We start from the raw sequence: 19,241 nt of genomic DNA, 5'->3' as shown, positions 1-19,241 counted from the left end.
CACAAGCGGGCTGAGTGGCGTGGGTAAGTATTAACGACATTCCCCAACTTGTTCCCAGCCGCAACTTTCGGACGGATTCTTGAGACCGCAATGAAGATTCTCTCCAGTGCCGAGCTACTAACTGGTGCGACCTGTAGCATGTAAGTCCTCCCGGTACTTTCACTCCCCGTCGATTATGTACATGTTTAGGACCATAAGCAATATAACTCGCGCCTTCCAATCTCGACAAGTACACCCAAAGTACACCGACTCCATTCCGTCGTCAACGTAATTTATGTTGCGCGTCTGAGGGTGCCCATACGGTTATAAGTGACTCACTGAAGCTCCGAAGCAATTCCGTGCCGATTTTCTCGGTACGGGTATTCATCACCACACATTGAGGCCTTGAGCTCCAAGTTGAGGGTCCAGCGACACCTTCTAAACCTTTGCCGAACTTGATTCTGGGCCTGTGGTCTCTGGTGGCGTTTTAATTTATATCGTCTGATGCCATGGGCGTCTAGCGTCCATCAGAAATGACTTAACAAAAAGGGCGTTCAAATTCAGAAAGGTGAATGAACTGATCCTAACTTGTCTTGGGCATTTTACAACTTATCAGGTCGATTACCGTCGAAGACCGGAACCAAGGATCGGGTGAACGAGGAATTTATGTCTTTTAAGTAAAAAGATGGTACATATATCATCTTCATCAGCTGACAGTATTTTCGCGAGCGTGAGGCCCCTAGGCCTACTCGTCCCTGTGATTCCGGACCCTCAGAAGGGAGAAATACTATAATAGTCCCCTCTTCCTGGTTACATGAGAAGTTCCAGCAGCCAGTCTACACCAGAATGTCGACAATATCCCGCAGGAACACCCGCTCCAATGGTGGGTTTCCGCTCAGCTCTCCAACTAAGTATCGTTTCGAAGACTCATGACTTTGATTCATCAAACTCCTGGGATGCTCCCGTAAGCATGAGATTGTCTGGCTGTGAATGGTGTAGTAAAGGTCTTACTCTCATCAGACTTTGGGCCCAGTCGTCAACGTCCTAAATCCATTGGAGTCAGCATCGGCACTATATTATCACCCGGCGATGGCGATCATCCGTCCGTCAACCTGTGGGTTAGCGCTTGCATTATTTTCATCCATTGCGATCATATAGGCTATGATTTGCCAGTCACCACTGACGCCGTGGCGTGCGTAGGGTTCTCGTAAGGTACTTCTGTTTGAATAGAAATGACAGGATCTATCATTTCCATTGAATAGATGGTTCGACGAAGACAATCTCTGACGTGAATTGTGGTGGTATACGACAGGCGCTCTCAGCGAATTGTTCGAGAACTCCCCTCCCTGTTTTCGCCTTCAAGACGACTCCAAGTTTCCCGTCGTTCCATTATTGACGACATCGCCTTGATTTTCAGATGCGATGAGCCTCTAACTCCTGCCACATCATTGTCCGATGATCCTGTCGACAGCTTCGACTTTGAGCAACTCCCAATCATCTATCTTCTTGCCACATCCTTCCAAGTCACTGTTCATCGGTATTGTCACGGGTAGATGTTTGTACCTTTTCCGACATGGAACCTGGTATCGATGCTCATCACCAGCCAAGGGTGACCAACTCTCCACTGGTCGAGACCCCACGGTTGACACCATTGTTGGCATGAATGTTGATCGTTCAGATGAGATCACTTCACTGAGCACGACAGCATGTATAAACCCCCTCGGTACAGGCACGAGCAATCCAAGATGAAAAGGACCAAGATGGACTGTTCTCAGAAGGGAGATCACGGTTCAGCAAAACGGAAAAACGGTTATGGTGTTCCACACCCGGTGCAGACAGACGGCCACCTGTGAAGCTGAGACCGAGACTGAGACTTGGATAGCGTTTTAAAGATCCCTATGGCCACTATGGTCCGCAGCTCTCAGCGACCCGTTCGCCGTTTCTATAGGAAGAACCTATTTCAACCAGATGCGATAGCTCTCCAGGAAGGTTCTTGTTCGATGCTTTATCGCAAACAGGCCAGCGAATGAAAGGATAGCTGAGCCAACTCACAACAGCTTCACCTTCTTCCCGAATCCTCGTTGATGATGTGGACGGGACCAGCTGTTGATAGCTAGTACCAGGATTTATATTCGGCTTCTTCATGCGGTGTATTTATATTTCCAAATATTTACTCCTATTGTTGATGTGTTCTAGAGAGTAGTCTGGTCAGCGAAGTATCCTGAGTGCCTAGTAAACGAACCGGCGTGATAGGGAAAAAATCGTACGAAAGCCAGACTGGTGATGGCGGAGCTATACTTCCCAAACCCTTCACGCCTCCGACTCAGGCCCCGTCCTCGAGAAGCTTTGAGTGTTCTTGAGCTGCAGTGGTCGCTGCAGGGGATCCTGGCTGATGGTTGGAGTTGTAGACAACGCGAAAGGTACTCCTGCGGCACATAAAGATGAACGAACGGATTATCCTCCTTAGCGGGTTAGCTTGAAGAACCAGTTTGAGTCTGAGGTGAATCATCAAGTGGGGATAAACGACGCGGAAACCTAAAAATTTGAACTCAGCATGAGAGCCGGCGGATAATGGAGATTCATATTGGCTTGCACTGGCACAACACACAGCAGTGTCAACGAGTACTTCCCTCCTCTTCCTTGGTCGACCGTCGACCAGAGCTACCAGAGTAGGCGGGCTTCTTCAACAGTACTCCGTCTTCAAGGACAATCCCGTCAGTAAATGAGGAGTTTAACTTGCAAGTAGACGCTATGAACCTTTGGTAAGTCTTGGAATCTCAGACAGAGTGTGATGAGAAGAGCCCTTATAATTAACAGGTTGCAGGCATTGGATGTTCTGGCCGTCGGGAAGTTGCTCAGACTAACCTTCATAACTCGATGATCTTGAGAACATACGAAACGTTCCAGTGCGGGCAACCAAGTATTATGTCGCCTGTCAGCTTGGTCTAGCTGATGGTGCGCACTTCAGGCTTTCTCTACCTATCCCTGTCTAGTTCAGCTTTGGTTCGATTGACGCCATAGGAAACTAAACAACCACCGTAACCGCTCGTAACCAACAATGGCGCAAATAGTCGCTGGACGGAGTGCGCAGGAAGGCTTCATATCCTCATATGATGGGCGGCTGATTCTATGGCCGGAAGGTTTTTAGGAGCGATTTTTCTTTCTTCAATCTTATGGAAAACATCTATCTGGAACATTCCCTGTTGGATTTCCCGGCGCATTCTACTTTCCACAACGGATTGGACACGCCCCATTGTATGCATGCCAAGGAATTGGCCACGCCGCCTGCAAGGACGCTTTCTACGCGGCCCCGAACAACCCAATCGGAAATAGCTCCTAGCTTGGAGAACATTGCTATCTTTAGCTAACTTGGATTTTAACCGACAATCCCAACTCAAGGCCGACAACCAATATAACACTTACCTCCAGCCCTGTCAGCAGGTTCCGCTGTCTTCTGCAATGTGGATTGTCTTGCCGATGTCATTGTCATTTACAAAAAAAAAAACCGGTTCCAATAACGAAGTCGTGGTATTACAACCAGGGGTGCACGGCGTGCGAGGGAAGTCCTTTTTTCGTCCTTTGTGGCCCTTCACTGGGCAGAGAGAAGATGTCCGAGGACCGGTGAGAAGCGAACGCCACAATGCTTCGGAAGTTCAAGGTTCTGTCGTCGACGTACTCGATATGGAGTATGATTCAGGGTCGAAGGATATTTATGTCGACTGTCTCCTACGATGAAATCAACCACCATCACCCCAAAGCTATTACAGAGCGCAATTGCAAGATTGGAAACACCGACCATGTCTGGAATACGGAATCTGAGATGTGAATTCTCGTTCATCTGCTTGGCATACTTGATCTGACTGACTTCTTACCAAGCAAGGACGGTTATCCAACGGACAGTGGATCAGATCCACCTCTTCGGTATCGCGACATCTGTTTCTCGATAATCGTCTTCGAATTCCTGCTTTGGCATGAGAAAGGTGGCATCCGGTGGCCGAAGAAGGTGACGATTTGCTTCGATAGCATCATGCGACTGCCTCTGCTGGTCCTGGTCGCACGATCTCTCATTGGTGCTTTCGTCCTATATCCCCCAAGCCGAATAACCTGGCAATTTTTCACCAATAGTTTTCAGCATGACGGCACAACCCTTCCGTCTGGCATCGACGACCAGACCCATAGTTCTCTTCTCCGCGACCGTGTGTCCTTGATATAGAGTGGAGGCTCTCCTCGACTTTGTTTAGCCTTTCATCGTCGCTAATTTGATAGGGACGGGGGGAAAGTCGTGTTGTTGCGAGCGTTCACGCCTGGTAGTTCCCATGCAGTAAACGGTGCAAAGTCAACACTGGCAAGGGATGGGATATAAACCTTCCTTTTTGCCGATTCCCTCGTGGAATTTCTGCATCGCTTCTTCATCATAGTTGGAGGACTGGCAGTGGTTATACGATTCTGTAACGAGCCGGTGTTGGAACAATAGCAGCATCAGCGGTGTGATCGCTCACTTCTAATTGATTCTCAGCTCTCCGTACTTGGCTCTTATTCCTGAACAGGCCTATCCTGCATCAACAACCTCGCTCGCTCTCTACCACTCTCTACGTTGACGTTTCTAAATTATGGCGAACTCGAACACTTTTTCCGGATATTCTTGGGATTTTTCAGGGTGGGTTGCGACGCTTTCTAACGTTTTTCATTGACTCACAATCTATCAAAGCCGGGAAGCACACAAGCAGCCTGAAGCGATTGACCATACTTTCGGGATGGGAAGAGGTCAGCCGAAGCGAATTCATGAATCTGGTGGTGAGCTGGTCACTTAATAATCTGGGCCATACGTCTGATAAAGTTCAAGACGGTGATCTCGCCACTCACGGATTGGCATCTCTTTCCCAATCTTCTGATGTCGACCACTTCTTGCACGAGGACGCTTATCCACAGGGCCAAGTGGACTGCAGGTTGCACAAGGAGGACCGATTCGATTCCGTACAGGATTACAACAGCTTTTCTCCGTCGCCAATTCCTGTCACGCCATCCAATCAGCATCCTGAGACTGTGGCCACCCCTCAGTACTCCCACTCAAATTCAATCGTGGCGGTATCGAACATTCCGCCCAATGCTCCGCCAGTTTCACGTCCATCAGTTTTTTCCCAGTCATGCCATCCATGTCGTTCTCTGTCCTCGTCGTCAGGCGATTTCATTTACAGCACGGCTGACCCAGATGAGGGTCATCTCGAAAGATGCTATCATCGACTACCTACAGCGCTATACGATACGAGGTCCCATGAATATGGGATACAATTACCAGGTTCTTATACGACTTTGGCGGACGGTCGTCTCATTACGTTAACAACACCTGCCGACAACGCTGCCGTCCAACGTGCCTTCGTGGCCCCACCTGCTGTGGTGGAGGCAGCAATATCTCGAAGGACTCCTGGCCGACCAACGCCTCATGTGTGTCGTTTCTGCGATGCCAGATTCACCGCCGGGCATAATCTGAAGAGTGAACAATTACATCATCTTCACCTTGCTGTCCTGTCTAATCTTGATCGTCCTAGATCATATCCACTCACATCTGGGCGTTCGTCCCTATCCCTGCAAAGGATGCCAGCGCGGGTTTGTTACAAAGCATGACCGCCGACGACACGAAAAGACCTGTAGAGATATCCCCCACCATTCATCCCCTTTTTCATAAAGTTCGTGGCTGATGCGACATCATCCACCTCATTACCGAAACCGTAATCTAATTCAACAGCATCATCCACAGGCTCTAATATGTCTTTGAAAACATTCTGTTGTAACTCTTACCCCTTCGGCATCATAATCGTGTCACGCTTCGAAAAAAAAATAATTTTCTGCTACTACAAACACAATACGGAGTGTCTGTGCAAGTGTGGTTAGCGCCTCAGAAGTCCACGCACAGAAATCGTTGCTTGCTCGTCCTCTGCGTTATTCTGCAATCCGTTATTCATCATATTCCTCGAGGCCCCACCGCGAGCAGATCTGGACCAAGCAGACCTGAGGAGGTCACGTCACGGCTTCGGTCTATTACTCTTTTTTTCCCTTTTTCTTTGAGTGCATATTCCTACAGCAGAACAGCTTATGTGGCTTGGTATATATTTGAACGAAATGAAGGCGAATTTTCCTCCTCCCTCGCAGATTCTTCGATATCCTCATCATGAACGAGTGAGTAATCTACTCAGAAGTTTGGGTATGGATCGAGACTGATGATAGTTCTTACGGATTTAGTCGCTCTTATCACCACAGTGGCAGTTATCTTTTTGGCGCTCCCACCGCCTCGCCTCGTGAGGATTTTTACACCGGGTTTCATCGCCTTGTGTTGACGCTTTGTTTCCTACGAAGGTTGCCCTTATCATGGACAATCATACAGGCCGGAACATTGTTCACATTGTTTGAATATGTGAGAAAGGACGTCCTTACTTTTGTTCGCAACTAAAGCATCAATCCTATTCACAGCCTCTTACTGGCCAATACTGGTGGTCCACTTAGTATTCAACCAGCGCCGCTACACAACACTGGGGTTTACTCGCCCACAAGCCCCATTCAATCAAGTCCTGACTCGACCTCAAGCGTGTCATTCTCATCCCCCACTTCTGCTTCGAGTCAGGAGAGCTTCAACTGGAATGGCGTCATGCACCCACCCCCCCCTTCACAGTCTCAGACCTTCACGAACCAGCATTTCCTCGCCTCTCCGCGTCCGGTTGGATCACCCGCGGTGACTACCGCCGCTATTTCTCAACGGCAGAAGGAACCTACGTTCTTCTGCGGTGTGCCTGGGTGCACGTCTCAGGGATTCACCGAGAGACACAACTGGCTATGTGCGTTGTTCGTGGTTGTCGTCTTCATTGAAGTGTGCTGAGTTGAGACCTTTTCCCAGATCATATGCGGTCCCATAATGACGAAAGGCCCTACCCTTGCGCGAAATGCAGTAAATCTTTCAGGTCCCGTTCTGATCTCACACGACACGGCAAAGGCAGGAAAAGTTGTAACAGGAGACCGTACTAGAAAGCCGATGGAAAGATTGATTATCACCTCACCCCACTCAATTTGTTCTTTACACTATATACCCTACGACTCCCTCCCATTTCGTAGTTCTCATTCATCTGAACATCGTTTTATTCCGAAAGTTTTTTTTCATGTCACTTCAGCTGAGTAATGTCGTCACCCCCTTGTCTCCCACTAGCCAATGATATCGCTTTTCGCTTTTTACCATTCGCTTATCAATAATTCAATTGGTGTCAACATTCAAATATTCATTTATCACCTATTACCGCTACTGGGCAGGCTGGAGTGGTCCGTCAACAGCTTTCCTTAGTCGCTCAGCAACTGGCTTCAAGTTTTCACGGACCGGTTAGTCATTACTGAATCGCAGTATGCTCTTGCTAACCTCTTGAAAACTTTATTTTATGCGCAATTCTAGCCCAACGACAGCTTCAAGTAGGAAACGGACATAGTGATAATCACGTTCGACACCGTTATTTTCGTCCCAAGATGCGCCACCTGAATGGTATCTACAGCTGGTAACAGCTGCCAACAGCACAAAAAGAATGGGTTATCATACTTAAGGATGATATTGACCAAGTTGTATGCCTCCAGACGGTCGTGCGGTCTGCGTTGTTTCTTACTGAGGTGAGTCTGGAAAACAGCAAACCTCTGAACGATTTTTCTCATCTTGTTGAAAGGGCTAGTAGCTGCATGAAAGCCAGTTGACAATTCATTGGTGCTATTGCCCCTCGACTTAGATCGACGCCTTAGTTTACAAGCTGTTCACTGAATAGTGTACATCCACCAGCACGTATGGACGTTCCTATTGGTGATATTGCCACATGCGACGGTGATAGGGTCCCATTTACCCTGTCAAAGCAGAGTGCCTGCTGTTTTCCGCCTATCCAAACCAAGCCCACCCCACCCGACATGGGATCGTTGGTGTATCTTCCTCCATCTCTTGAACCTTATTCAGGACAAGTTGATTTCAGTGCGACTCACCAAGCGCATTGGACACATATCCCACAACCAGACATATCCCCTTCGGTGAGCTGTACGTTTACAGCTTCTCCTCAGTGCGAATCCATCTCAACGGACTACACTCACCTGGTTGATGAGCCGGGAAATGGGTTCCCCCTGTACTACACCTATTTTTGTTTCGGGATGGGCTCCAAATACCACACGAACACCAGTGAAGACAATGTAGCTAGAGATATCGGTATCCTCAATTCTCAATTCTCGACATGCAACCATTACACCGGGGAAACTCTGCAAAGTACTACCACTGACGAGCTTTTTGGCCAATCATCTTTCATGGACAATGCCCCCCCAACAATATCATATCCCGCAGCTTCGGAACTACCTGAGACACCTATTCTTATCTCAGGGAACGATGGTTTCGATGCAAGTTACCAACCCTATACTTCCTTCGTTTCAGGAATACAACAGCAACCTCTTGATTTTCGACAGCAGGAGTTTCGTGCTGTTGGTTCCCCCGCCATTACCCAGGCTGCACGAAAGCGTCGCGCGAGACAAGCTGTGTATCAGTGTGGATTATGCAATTCCACATTTACTGCTCGCCATAACCTGAAGAGTAAGTCCCGTTCTTTATTGTCGTCCACCTTGCTAATGTTGGTCTCTTGTTGGTTGCTATCAAGATCATATTGACGCCCATACGGGCTTGAAGCGGCATACCTGCCACAAATGCGGACGAGGCTTTGTCCAGAAACACGTCCTCACAAGGCATAAAAAGACGCTTTGCAAGTAGGGAGATGGTCGGTGGAAATGACGATTAAACTATGAGCATGGCTCTCATGGACTTGTATAACAGCATCATATTTCCTGTATTTCTTAAGAAAACTGCACGCAATGTACTGAGATTGAGAAACCGTGTAAACTAACCTTTTGACTATGTTGACTATATTCTACTTTCATGTATAAGGTTTCGGTTTCGGACTCGATGATATCGGACCGGATGGTCATTGTGTTACCTCCGCGATCTGTGGATATTCATGATGAGACCAGTAAGATCGACAATTCAGAGAGTAGATCCTTCGCGGGATGATGGGAACCTTTAAGAACCGCGGCTGTGGTTGCTGGTGTCACGCAGGGACAGCAAACGATGGTGTACATGCTGTATTGCGCAGTCTAGCTGAAAAAAGGGTGTATTCGGGTAAATTTCTCCAACTTTCCCAAGGCAGTCTCTCGTTCTGAATTGAGGTACTGTATCTTAGTAGGCATTACAGTAACACCGCGTCGCTTTGTACTCTCAAGTACAGCCTACAGTGTGAGTGGAGTTGCATCACAGAAAAGAGAAAAATGTGTACTCGATACAGCTACATGGCAAGATGCAATGAGACAAAATAACAATTATGCGAAGAATAAAGAATGTGCGATGGTAAATAGTGGAGATAATCAGAAACAACTATATATCTAAGTATTAATCCACGCGTGTAAGAACTAGATGTAATGTAAAGACCCCCGAAAACAGAACATTTAAACAAGGGCGATTAAGATCAAAGTGCTATGGAAAGAAAAAGAACAAGAATCCACCCCGTTCGGTGTTATTTCGTCCGTATTCCTTCTCCGACCGGCTCAAAGCTCGTCAACGCCAGACCACCCGCCCAGACCATTTCCACCACCGCACTTCCAACTGCAGACAACTTGACCGTAATAGACCTTTCTACCTCCTCTTCACACATTCCAGGCGGGAGCGTGGCTGGAATGTCATCCTCCTTCAACACACTACACAACCCTAGTTCAATCAGGGCCTCGGGATCGAACTCGATCCCAGTTTCACGGGAGTAGCACGAACCCATCAAACAATCACGTACGGGCACTCCAGCGAGAGGCACGCGTGATTGGGATGGTAATGAAGTCGGTGCGGAGGATAAGCCATCTTTGGGACGTTTCGGAGAAGTATTGTAAGCTTGTTCCAGGGGCCCCGACACTGCAAGTCCTTGGTCTGGAAGACGTATACCAGAGTTTTGGAGTTCTGTGTAAGGGACCTGTCGTGCAACGATATGAAAGCTGGGAAGAAGGATATTGCGCTTGTCTAGAATAGGCTGAGGGTTTCGCTGATTGGGGTTCAGCATGGTCGACATTTCCCGAGGTAAGACCTTGTAGTATACCAATAAAAACATCCGATCCTCTGAAGGTACATGGGGCATTTCGAACGGGAAATAATGCTGCGAATATGCATCGGTTTCCCCAGGCCAAAGGGGAAGCAGCATGAAGAGTGATTCGTGCGGCACAGTGCTGAGCACGTCGTTCTCTCTATCTCTTTCTTTACCACCAGGCTTCCTGAGCGAAGTTCGTTCCTTCTTTTCCTTGTCTCTCTCTTTCGGTTTCTCCTTCTCTCGGTCTCCGCCCTCTCTCAAAGTCGGTAGCAAGCCGACATTCTCGAACGACGTCTTCAGCGTTCCCATCGCAGACTCCGCTCTCTTGTGCTGCTCTTGCTGCTCCCGCGTCAGGAATGTCATCCAGGGAGGGACGTATGCATTGTTCATGATCCCGAGGCTGGATGAAGAACCAACAACGGCATGGGATGAGACGGATGAAGTAAGCTCACTTCCGCTGCTGACTTTCGTCGTATCGGCCCAGGGAAGGAGCCGCTTAAATAGACTTGAGTTGGAGGTTCGGCGAGTACGCGTTGGTGGGGGTGATTCTAGACTGGAATGTCTGTCGAGTGTCCCATAGGCTTTATAGTAGTCATGTTCACGAATGTACTTGGGGCGAAGAGGGCTAATGTGTTCATTTTCAGTCTCTCCCTGTTCGCCATCATCTGTTGCCAATGGGTTACCCCGAGCAGCTGTCAAACCAACAGAAGCCGAGGGAGACCTCGGCAGAACTGACGACGAAGCTCTTCGATGTAGAAAATTGTGGTCGCCTGAAACGATCGCATTGCTATGCTCCAAGTCGAGTTCATCCTCGCCATTGATATTTGCAGGAGCTGACTTGGTTCCTAGAGATTTCGAGGGGGATTTGGGGAAATGTAGCCTTGATCGACTGCTACCACCTGACTTCATTGAGCTCTTCCCACCATCCTCGTCACTAAGGTGAATTTGCCCTTCACTTCGGATTTTCAATCTAAGATTGTCCTTTTTGTCCTTGTACTTATCCTTCCCTTTCTCTTTCTCTTTCTCCCTCTGCTTGTCCTTCCTCTTTCCTTTCTCATTTCCACTCCCCAACCCAGTCACATTCTTCTCCTTTTGTTGAGCCCTCTCCTTCTCCCGCCGCTTCTTCGGTCCATCAAAACTCATCAACAACGCAGTTTCCATGAACTTCTTCGTCGTTTCCGTATTAGTGAATGCCTCTTGAACACTTTTCTGCGCTAACATAATTACCATTCTCGATCTCGCACCTGCACGACCGGAGCTCCGATGGTGACGGCTAACAGAAAACGCCGCAACTCTAGAATGCTTATGAACGATGACAGCAGGGTGAAGAGGATCGTAACCGAGAGGGTGTGAAGGGATATGGAGCAATGCACTACGCGACATTTCAGGTTCTTTGGAGGGCAGGTCATCCTTGGAAGAGGATGTGGTGATCGACTGTGGTGCAGATGTGAAGGGGGATTGAGACGATGAAGATTCGGGTGGGGAAACAGTAATGGAGGGAGATTCAGAGGCAAGGCCACTCGAATAAGTTGAAGTGGATGTAGGTGATCTGGACGAGGCGATTGTGTGGTCTTCTGTCGGAGTTGAGAATGTTGCGCCGACAGCATTAAGTCCAGTCTTAGTCTTGGTCTGATCACTTCGACGAACGTTGTCGTTCAGCTTTCGAATAACTATTCTCTGCTGCAGTGACTTGCCAACACCGTACAGCTGAGACGATGACTTAGGTGTGGGGCCAAGCGTTGGAGCTTGAGAATGAGACGAGGATTTCGATTTTGAGTACTTCAGCTTATTTCGGGAATCGACTGATTGAATGAAGGGGGACAGTTAACATAAAGATCAAAGTAGAACGATCGATACTCACAAACCGTATCTACGCCCATTTTCCGCTCGCTTTGACCCTCACCCAAGCTTTCTTCCTTTGCTTTGCCCTTCTCCCGACTCTTTTCGGATTTCAAATTTTCGCCGTCTAAGTCCTTATTCGACCCTAATTTCTGAATGTCTGCGGACGATTTTGGCAGTGGCTTGGGTGAGGAAGAAGCGGCGACAACTCCTTCACGCCCAATCTCCTCCCTTATCACCACAAACATCCCCAATAAATAATTGCTCCAACTTTCTTGCGAGGGCACGGCCATGCCAAGTTGAACACCACGGACACGACTTGTCCTCGATGAACTCGAGGAGCTGCTAGTTGAACTTCCAAAGCTGCCCGAACGCTCTCTACGAAATACCCATTCCTTTCTTAAGTCTCTGTAACTTTTCCCACCCCAGGCGTTCAGGACACGAGCAAACGAGTCGTCATGGGGGAAATTGAGGGAGGAACTCTGACAATAAGACGAGAAAAGGGAAAGGAGTCAGATTACCGGGAGCTAGAGACGTTGTAGATGAAACCTCACCAAACTACCTGTAGACAACGCGCTCATCATGCTAGGAGGCTGTTCCCTTGCTTTTGCTCTAATTCCAGTGCTGAGAGGTGACTTGGAAAACGCCGTTTTGTTCGTTAGCTCCCAAAGATTCGGGTTTAGACCTCCTGGCAAACTCTTCTTCCGTTGTTGATTTAGCTGCTGTTGCAGAAATGGTGGGAGTGGAAGAGGCCTATCACTTGATCCATATGAATCCATGGTCGACCGCGATTGGGAATAGTGATGGGTACTAGAAGATCCGGATCCAGAGGCGGACCCGGAGACCGAAGAACCACTGAAAGAATGTAGAACTAACGATGACCCGGTGGAGGGATATGATGCCGAAGAAGTCGGGGAGGAAATTGAAGTAAAGCCAGTTGCGCCAGATGCAACAGAAACAAAGTCTGGTTGTTGATCAAAATCTTGAGTGATGTAAGGTATATCGTAGTCGCTCGCGGCATCTTCACGAGAAGAAGCTGACGCGGAGGCGTCGTCAATAAGTTCGTTGGGAACAGTAAAGTGCGGCGAATCTGGTGATAGTGGCAGCGTGCTGTTAGCCACTGGTGCTGGTCCCAGTAGTCGTCTCCAGTCTTCTTCATGGGAATCCCCAGTGGCACTGACGTTGTCGCTTGGCGGGAGTTCCCCAGAAGAATAGTAGCTCTGTCTTCCTTCAACGCCTGACCCCGCCACGTAGGACCAAACACTGACGACACTCCCTTTTCTGTCGGTGATACTTCCATATCCACTCCGCCCACTCCAGTGGCTCTCAGTTGCAGAACTGCCTTTCCGCCGAATGCTCGTGCTACGGCTTCCACTGCTGCTATGAATACTGGGAATGAGCCGTGGATTAATCGCAGGTCCTTCTACGAGTCCATCTAGGTCGTATTGAGCCGACGATACCTCAATGTCGAGGGATCCACTGTCATCGGAATAGGTGTATGAACAGTCCTCGGAAGAATCGTAGTAGTATTCGTCGTCATCGTGCTCTTGGTCATGATATTCATTATGATGATGAGTGCCGTCGTCGCCTACACTTGCGGCATTTAGTTCCTCTGGATGCTGATGTTCGTCAGAAACGGAACGATCGTGGTCTGAACCATCAACCTCATCTATCGGCGGAGATCTTGACGATGAATGCGAGCTTGAAGGATGCTTCGTTGGCGACGAGCCTTGCGATGGATGACTGCGTGTCGCCGTTGCGAACGACGGCCTGGGCGTGGTGTCTACCACTTTCAAGGACCTTCCTCTAAATCCTCTTTCGTGGCCATCCCCTCTATGACCGTGCCCCTCTTCTTCAATTTCCCCATTTCCTTCCTCGTCACCATCACTGACACTCAAACTCCTCGATGGTCCACTCGTACTTGTCGGTGATCCAAAAGAAAAACCTCGCATGTCATGAGTTTCATAATCTTCTTCACGTCGCGCATATGCAGACCAGACACTTCTACGCGTTGGTGAGGTCAACGATGAAGGAGACGAGGGTTGTGCCATTTTTGCGGCTTCGTGGTGTCGTGTTTAGTCGTTGTATATGCGTTAGCTTATTGTCTTTTAATCCTCGTTCAATAATAATAATAGGTGAAGATGTTGATGGATAGTGACGAAATCAAGTTGGTGGGGTGTAACATGGATGGATGACCCGATACTGGGGATGGCGAAATGAGAGGCGAGGTCGCTGCTCTGTTGCCTTAGGGTTAGGTCAGCCCTTGGTACATGTCAATCCTCACCGTGACCGCGTCTCTCGTTCAACGACTGTTCCTCGTCGCCCTCCTCCCACCAACATTGATGCTGAGTCGAGTTGGTACTTGCAGGACGTTAAGGAACTGTTACAAGCGGGTTATGAATTTTTTGACGTGGACAGATCGCACTGCCGTCTTATATCTTTTTCAGGCCCTGCCTCGATGCACTCACATCATAGATATCTTGAGCAATCTGTCGGAAGATATATATGTCCCGTGGCCATTATCAAAAAGTTGAAATCAACATACCGCTTTCTGTAGGGCTGTTCATGCATTTGGAGGGTCCCAACTGACTTCCATGTTCTCGGTACTGGAATCTTGTGGATATAACAACTTGATACGAACTGGACCCTGGAGGGCTGACTAGTAGCTTCTCGACTCCACGGTAAGTATGTCTTTGCTCACCTTAACGAAGAGTGGAGGTGCACGGTTTTCGGCCGCCTCCAAATTTAACTCCACCTGCGACACGCTCACCGCTTCTCGAATCACGCAATTCCTGTCAACCAAAGCGCTTGACCACGGAAAGCATTCTATAAAAGCAGACAGATTTTGATGTTTATTCCGATACACTTTCCGTCCGTCTCGCCAAGGAACCCGACAATCCTTGCACATATCAGGATTTTAAACGCTGCGGCAAGACCAATATCAGGGATAGCGTTCAATATCACCATTTGGAAAGCGGTAAACAGAAAGCAGAGAAAAGGCCCTCTTCCTTGGTGTTTGGAGTGACGATAATGGGAGGGATTGTAGGAACATTGTCGCGGTATTTTAGTCAACCGTACTACGGGAATGGAAATCCAGCTAAGTCAGGAGGACACTACGATGGATTGAAGCGATGATCGCGCCGTAGAGCCAAAGTCAGTGTGATCCCACTACCAGGCAGGTTTTCGGAGAATCTCAAGGACCCTTGGCTCCGCCCAACTTCCGCCCTTCTCATCCGAGGCAGAAGATCACTCTCCCACCTCCATTGTGATACTCACGCCGCCGCTCACCCATCACCACATAGAAATAATGACATCCAGAATGTGGGAGAACTGGATTCACGAACCTGCTCCTCCTATCGTATTACACACACCACAGGACATTTGTGTCACACTAACTGTTTGCAATCTCATAATGCATGTTCAATCCGGAGTCAAGGCTTGAACCCCGTTTGATGCTTTCTTGGAGGTAGGTGTACTAGATATTCAATGAGTTCATGGAGACCAGAAACCCCAAATTCGCAATACGACCACAATGAAATGGGATAACTAAATTCTGTGGAGCGTCCAGCCGTCCAGCCCGTATTATAATCCTGCGCCACACAAGTGCTGTTTCGGCAGGTCCCGGTTGGCTATTAGCTTTCCAGTTACTGGTGCACCTTCAGCAAGACGATTTAAATACTAGTAAAGGCCTCAAGCAGAGGTAAATTATACCCGAAATACGGTCAACAAGATACATCATGCAGAAAATAACACAAATAAGTGAACTAGTAAGAATAATCGTCAGAATTCGTGGCTACTGGTAATCGATATATATAGAGGGTGATGGATGGAGTGGGATGAATGCTATGATACATTTTTATTTTTGAAGTTAAATCCAATAACCAACGTCCGGAAACATTGAAACGCAAAAACATGACAAGAACAGCGACAACAAGAACGAATAAACGACAACGTAGGGGCTGGAGGGAACAACGAACGAAGACGAATAAACCTCCGAGTTTCACGACCCACGGTACCTCTTGGAAGAATTCCCTAAATCCTCCTCAACGTGCGGTCTTTTGGTGCTCCCACGGGTACTAGAACTCTCAGTCCAATCCCACGTTGAGGGCCTGGTGCCCATTAACATGGCTGGCGTCATCCCCGAAGGTATATTCTGCAGCGATTGTATGCTGGTCGGGACAGAGGAAGTATGGTCAACACTACTGGGGGAAAGGAATTGAGGTGGGGGCTGGGGATACCCGGTTGACGGAGGTTGTAATGGCGAGCTCAAGTGATGGTTTGCATCTGTCGGTTGCAGGAAGTAAAGCTCGATTATCGGCTTCCGTTTGTGGTGATGTGTCCTTTGTACCAGATGTGGTCCAGACGGGGAAGAAGGGTTTGAATGCACAAGGGATTCGATAGTCATGGTAAGTTCATCAGAGGTTGGTTCAGGTGGTTTTCTGTTCGATGGCTTCTTTTTGTACTTCCCGTGAATAACGAAGGAGGTATGAACAGATGTAAACGGAAAATTCCTGGATGCTTACCGTTTCCAATTCGGGCGTTCCACGCCATTTGGCCATTGCTTCACAGAATCTGACAGCGGCTCGTTCTATAGCCTCAGCAGGATACTGCCACGCCAGGTCTTCCATGTGTGTCGATAGATCGGGTGTTGAAAGCGGAATGTCGATGAACTAGAAAGAAAAGAGAACGATCATTACGGGATGGACCAGAAAGGGACGAAATGAAGTTTTTACCTTCCGTAACCTCTCATTCATCTCGGCTTCATATTCCTCCGCTGCATGCGTTTTCGACATCCCGGTAGGAAACAACATCCTGACAGAATCAATCAAGTTCGGCAGCTCGTCGGGTTCAAACCCCTCCCACTCCGCATCCGGGTCTTCCACACCAGTATCTGGCCGTATTCCCAGGCCTATAGTCATCAAACATTCCACAGCATCTGTCCCCCTCCATCCGGCACTCAAGTAACCCTGCAATGCAGCACGTGTGAGTAGTCCCGCGAGTAGCAGATACCACTCCCTCGATGGCCGTAAGGCGTGAAGATAAGATCGATTATGCAGTTGAGCACGCGATGCCGAACGTGAACCCTCCGCACGTGCGTCACTGGTCGCACCGTCAACCCCACCTTCTCCATCGCCACCACCTCCGTCCCCTTCATCTTCTGAATCACTCGACTCCCCCGAATCAACCAACGCACCCTCGACCTCTCTCGCTTCTCTCACTTCCCTCCCAAGCTCCGCAGCTACCAATGCAGACAACCTCAAAAACCTCGGTATCAACTCCGACAGCTTCGTAATCCCTCTTCCATTTGAACTGTTGCCTTCATTGGGAATGCCACCATCCCTAGACTTTCTCCTCAACACAGTTCCGTGAATTCCCGGCTTCAACAACCCAGACCCGATCCCGCCACCATCTTGCCATCCAGATACCCCTCCTCCATCCGGTGCAATTCCGATCGGTGTACCTTTCCATGAATTCCATGTCGAACCAGTTCCGTTGACGAAACTCGTACCGGGTGGACCCATTGAACCCGGGTTCGGTTGTTTATGTCCACTGACCGAAAGTGGACGCAGATTAGATTTAGCTTCTACGCAGATCTCGCAGCTGGTGTGAAGGTGTCTAGGACAGCGTAAGCCAGGCGGCGAGTTGGCTGTGTCGGGATCAGCGCCCGATTGGTAAAATGCTCGTACTCGAGCGTTTGGCTTCGAAGGACGCTCCGTACGAGAGGAGGAAGGGGTGTGTTGTGACTGAACCTAAAAGTTAATTTTGTTAGTCGTTATATAGATGTTATGAATTGATGAAGCTCACATAATCCCTGGCAAGGGAGAAATCATGATGCGGATGCGAACGTGAATATGCTGATACAGGAGATAACAAGGAGAGAGCAGGAGGAAGGAAAGACGATGAAGGTCCAGCTTCCTCGGATGTGGTTTCCTCGTTGGGTGTTTCACGACTGGTGGACGGGGAACTTGCTTTATGTCTATAAGGCTGCGGGGGTGTTTGCCGGGAAAATAGATCATTTATGACCGTAGCTAATGCAAGTCTCAATCGAACCCCGTTGGGGAGGGTATGCTGGTGCTGCGGTCGAGAGCTTGAAGCACTTGACACTGCGTTGGGGGATGTAGGAGGATCGTCGAGGTCATCATCGATTATTGGGTTGACTGGTGGTAACTGGACGAGCATAGATGTTACGACCTTCTCTAGTCCTTCGGCACGCAACCGTAGATTCCTAGCTAACGGTAGATCCTGTCTCCTGAGTCTAGTCTCTTCATCTTCGTCGTGAGGTGAGCTCCGAGCCTTCAGCACTTCAACATCCTCTCCGTCGCTGGCAATCTCGTCTTCTTCCTCGTAATTCTCCGGTCGATACCGATGCTGATAATTGGATGAAGAAGGACCACCAGTACGATCCGTCATGCCCAACTCAGCTCTTGCCTGTGCAAATCGAGTCCTTCCTGTTCGTCGTGAATTAAGTCGAGTATTAGGGCAATCGAACTTCTGAACAAAGCTAAGAAACGCACCGTGAACCCAAAGCATATGATCAATAATAAGTGTTCTAGTACTCTTTTCTCTAGGGGGTATTGAATGAAGATGATGAGCATGCTTGTGGGCAGGGGCTCTAAACGCGGTCCCTGATGTTGAAGCATGTGCATTGTCTGAGGCGTGAAAGGAATTCGCAGTAGATTGTAAATTGGAGACTGCTTGAGAGATACTGAATAAAGGTATGTTATGGCTTTGATTTGAAGCTAAAATGGACTGGGACATGGTGGTATGAGAAGGAAACCTGTTTTACATGGACGAAGTCTTAGAGAAAGATTCCGATTTCCTCCTTAATTTGGGTGACGTAAACGATGTAGCAGCATTGCGATAAGATAAGAGCCGCTTTACAATCTAGGATGAGCTAGCCGAAAATAAGCAAAGGATGTACTGTAACTTTGAACTGTGTTTGTGGGAATCAATTCTGCATTCTTTCAAATCGTTATACTTTCGCAGGAGAGTGACACCCAGGGAAGCTCAAGACGTAAAAATCCCTAATAACAATAATAACAAATCGAATGTTCCTAAGATCGACGTCGGGGTAACCGGTGTTGAAGTCCACGGTATACCGGGATCTGGGGAAGTAAAAGAACGCGAGAGAATTGGATAGGTACGTACTAGTAGTTGATACTTATATGAAAGCGGCTTGGTTATATTAGTGGGACTGAATCTACGTCGCCAGTATCGAGGGCAACCCGCCCATGAATACGGGTGTTTAAGCTTTTAAGTCCGTAGGACACTAGCCTCGATGGGTCGCTCTGCAAGGCAACCGTAAATTAG

At 48.5% G+C, this 19,241-nt stretch overlaps 6 protein-coding genes across 7 annotated transcripts; 4 read left to right on the top strand and 2 right to left on the bottom strand.

Moving 5' to 3' along the window:
• Nucleotides 1-3,619: 3,619 nt before the first annotated feature.
• Nucleotides 3,620-4,192, top strand: E1B28_010959 (uncharacterized protein; the record flags this gene model as incomplete). The annotated part of the gene is made up of 2 exons (XM_043155947.1): nucleotides 3,620-3,801; nucleotides 3,856-4,192. 2 exons carry the CDS (start codon nucleotides 3,620-3,622, stop codon nucleotides 4,190-4,192), a joined length of 519 nt encoding a protein of 172 aa, XP_043005731.1.
• A 397-nt stretch (nucleotides 4,193-4,589) lies between these two features.
• Nucleotides 4,590-5,662, top strand: E1B28_010958 (uncharacterized protein; the record flags this gene model as incomplete). The annotated part of the gene is made up of 4 exons (XM_043155946.1): nucleotides 4,590-4,636; nucleotides 4,688-4,773; nucleotides 4,823-5,470; nucleotides 5,526-5,662. The coding sequence occupies 4 exons, from the start codon at nucleotides 4,590-4,592 to the stop codon at nucleotides 5,660-5,662; spliced, it is 918 nt and encodes a 305-aa protein (XP_043005730.1).
• Nucleotides 5,663-6,145: 483 nt separating this feature from the next.
• Nucleotides 6,146-6,993, top strand: E1B28_010957 (uncharacterized protein; the record flags this gene model as incomplete). The annotated part of the gene is made up of 5 exons (XM_043155945.1): nucleotides 6,146-6,153; nucleotides 6,217-6,272; nucleotides 6,331-6,388; nucleotides 6,445-6,806; nucleotides 6,866-6,993. The coding sequence occupies 5 exons, from the start codon at nucleotides 6,146-6,148 to the stop codon at nucleotides 6,991-6,993; spliced, it is 612 nt and encodes a 203-aa protein (XP_043005729.1).
• Nucleotides 6,994-7,785: 792 nt separating this feature from the next.
• E1B28_010956 (uncharacterized protein) lies at nucleotides 7,786-8,740 on the top strand (the record flags this gene model as incomplete). Its single annotated transcript, XM_043155944.1, has 2 exons — nucleotides 7,786-8,566; nucleotides 8,631-8,740. The coding sequence occupies 2 exons, from the start codon at nucleotides 7,786-7,788 to the stop codon at nucleotides 8,738-8,740; spliced, it is 891 nt and encodes a 296-aa protein (XP_043005728.1).
• Nucleotides 8,741-9,169: 429 nt separating this feature from the next.
• Nucleotides 9,170-14,163, bottom strand: E1B28_010955 (uncharacterized protein). Its single transcript, XM_043155943.1, has 3 exons — nucleotides 12,485-14,163; nucleotides 11,953-12,412; nucleotides 9,170-11,893 (listed from the first exon to the last, which is right to left on the bottom strand). The coding sequence occupies exons 1-3, from the start codon at nucleotides 13,979-13,981 to the stop codon at nucleotides 9,537-9,539; spliced, it is 4,314 nt and encodes a 1,437-aa protein (XP_043005727.1). The 5' UTR covers nucleotides 13,982-14,163; the 3' UTR covers nucleotides 9,170-9,536.
• Nucleotides 14,164-15,606: 1,443 nt separating this feature from the next.
• Nucleotides 15,607-18,745, bottom strand: E1B28_010954 (uncharacterized protein). 2 transcript variants are annotated; one of them, XM_043155941.1, is made up of 5 exons: nucleotides 18,446-18,745; nucleotides 17,736-18,379; nucleotides 16,664-17,680; nucleotides 16,454-16,600; nucleotides 15,607-16,383 (listed from the first exon to the last, which is right to left on the bottom strand). In XM_043155941.1, exons 1-5 carry the CDS (start codon nucleotides 18,687-18,689, stop codon nucleotides 15,931-15,933), a joined length of 2,505 nt encoding a protein of 834 aa, XP_043005725.1. In that variant the 5' UTR covers nucleotides 18,690-18,745; the 3' UTR covers nucleotides 15,607-15,930. The 2 variants fall into 2 exon arrangements, with proteins under 2 accessions (XP_043005725.1, XP_043005726.1); XM_043155942.1 differs by having other exon boundaries at nucleotides 15,607-16,600.
• Nucleotides 18,746-19,241: the final 496 nt, after the last annotated feature.

The sequence above is a fragment of the Marasmius oreades genome, chromosome 7 (genome assembly GCF_018924745.1).
Source record: "Marasmius oreades isolate 03SP1 chromosome 7, whole genome shotgun sequence".
Lineage (NCBI taxonomy): Eukaryota > Fungi > Basidiomycota > Agaricomycetes > Agaricales > Marasmiaceae > Marasmius > Marasmius oreades.
This window is presented reverse-complemented; position numbering and strand designations above follow the sequence as displayed.

Coding starts and splice junctions, on each gene's coding strand:
- E1B28_010955 (XM_043155943.1), bottom strand. CDS start 13,981: ATGGCACAACCCTCGTCTCCTTCATCGTTGACCTCACCAACGCGTAGA. Junction 12,413..12,484: donor CGTTGTCTACAGGTAGTTTG/GTGAGGTTTCAT, acceptor TCTTATTGTCAG/AGTTCCTCCCTCAATTTCCC. Junction 11,894..11,952: donor AATGGGCGTAGATACGGTTT/GTGAGTATCGAT, acceptor TCATTCAATCAG/TCGATTCCCGAAATAAGCTG.
- E1B28_010954 (XM_043155941.1), bottom strand. CDS start 18,689: ATGTCCCAGTCCATTTTAGCTTCAAATCAAAGCCATAACATACCTTTA. Junction 18,380..18,445: donor TCATATGCTTTGGGTTCACG/GTGCGTTTCTTA, acceptor CACGACGAACAG/GAAGGACTCGATTTGCACAG. Junction 17,681..17,735: donor TCTCCCTTGCCAGGGATTAT/GTGAGCTTCATC, acceptor ATTAACTTTTAG/GTTCAGTCACAACACACCCC.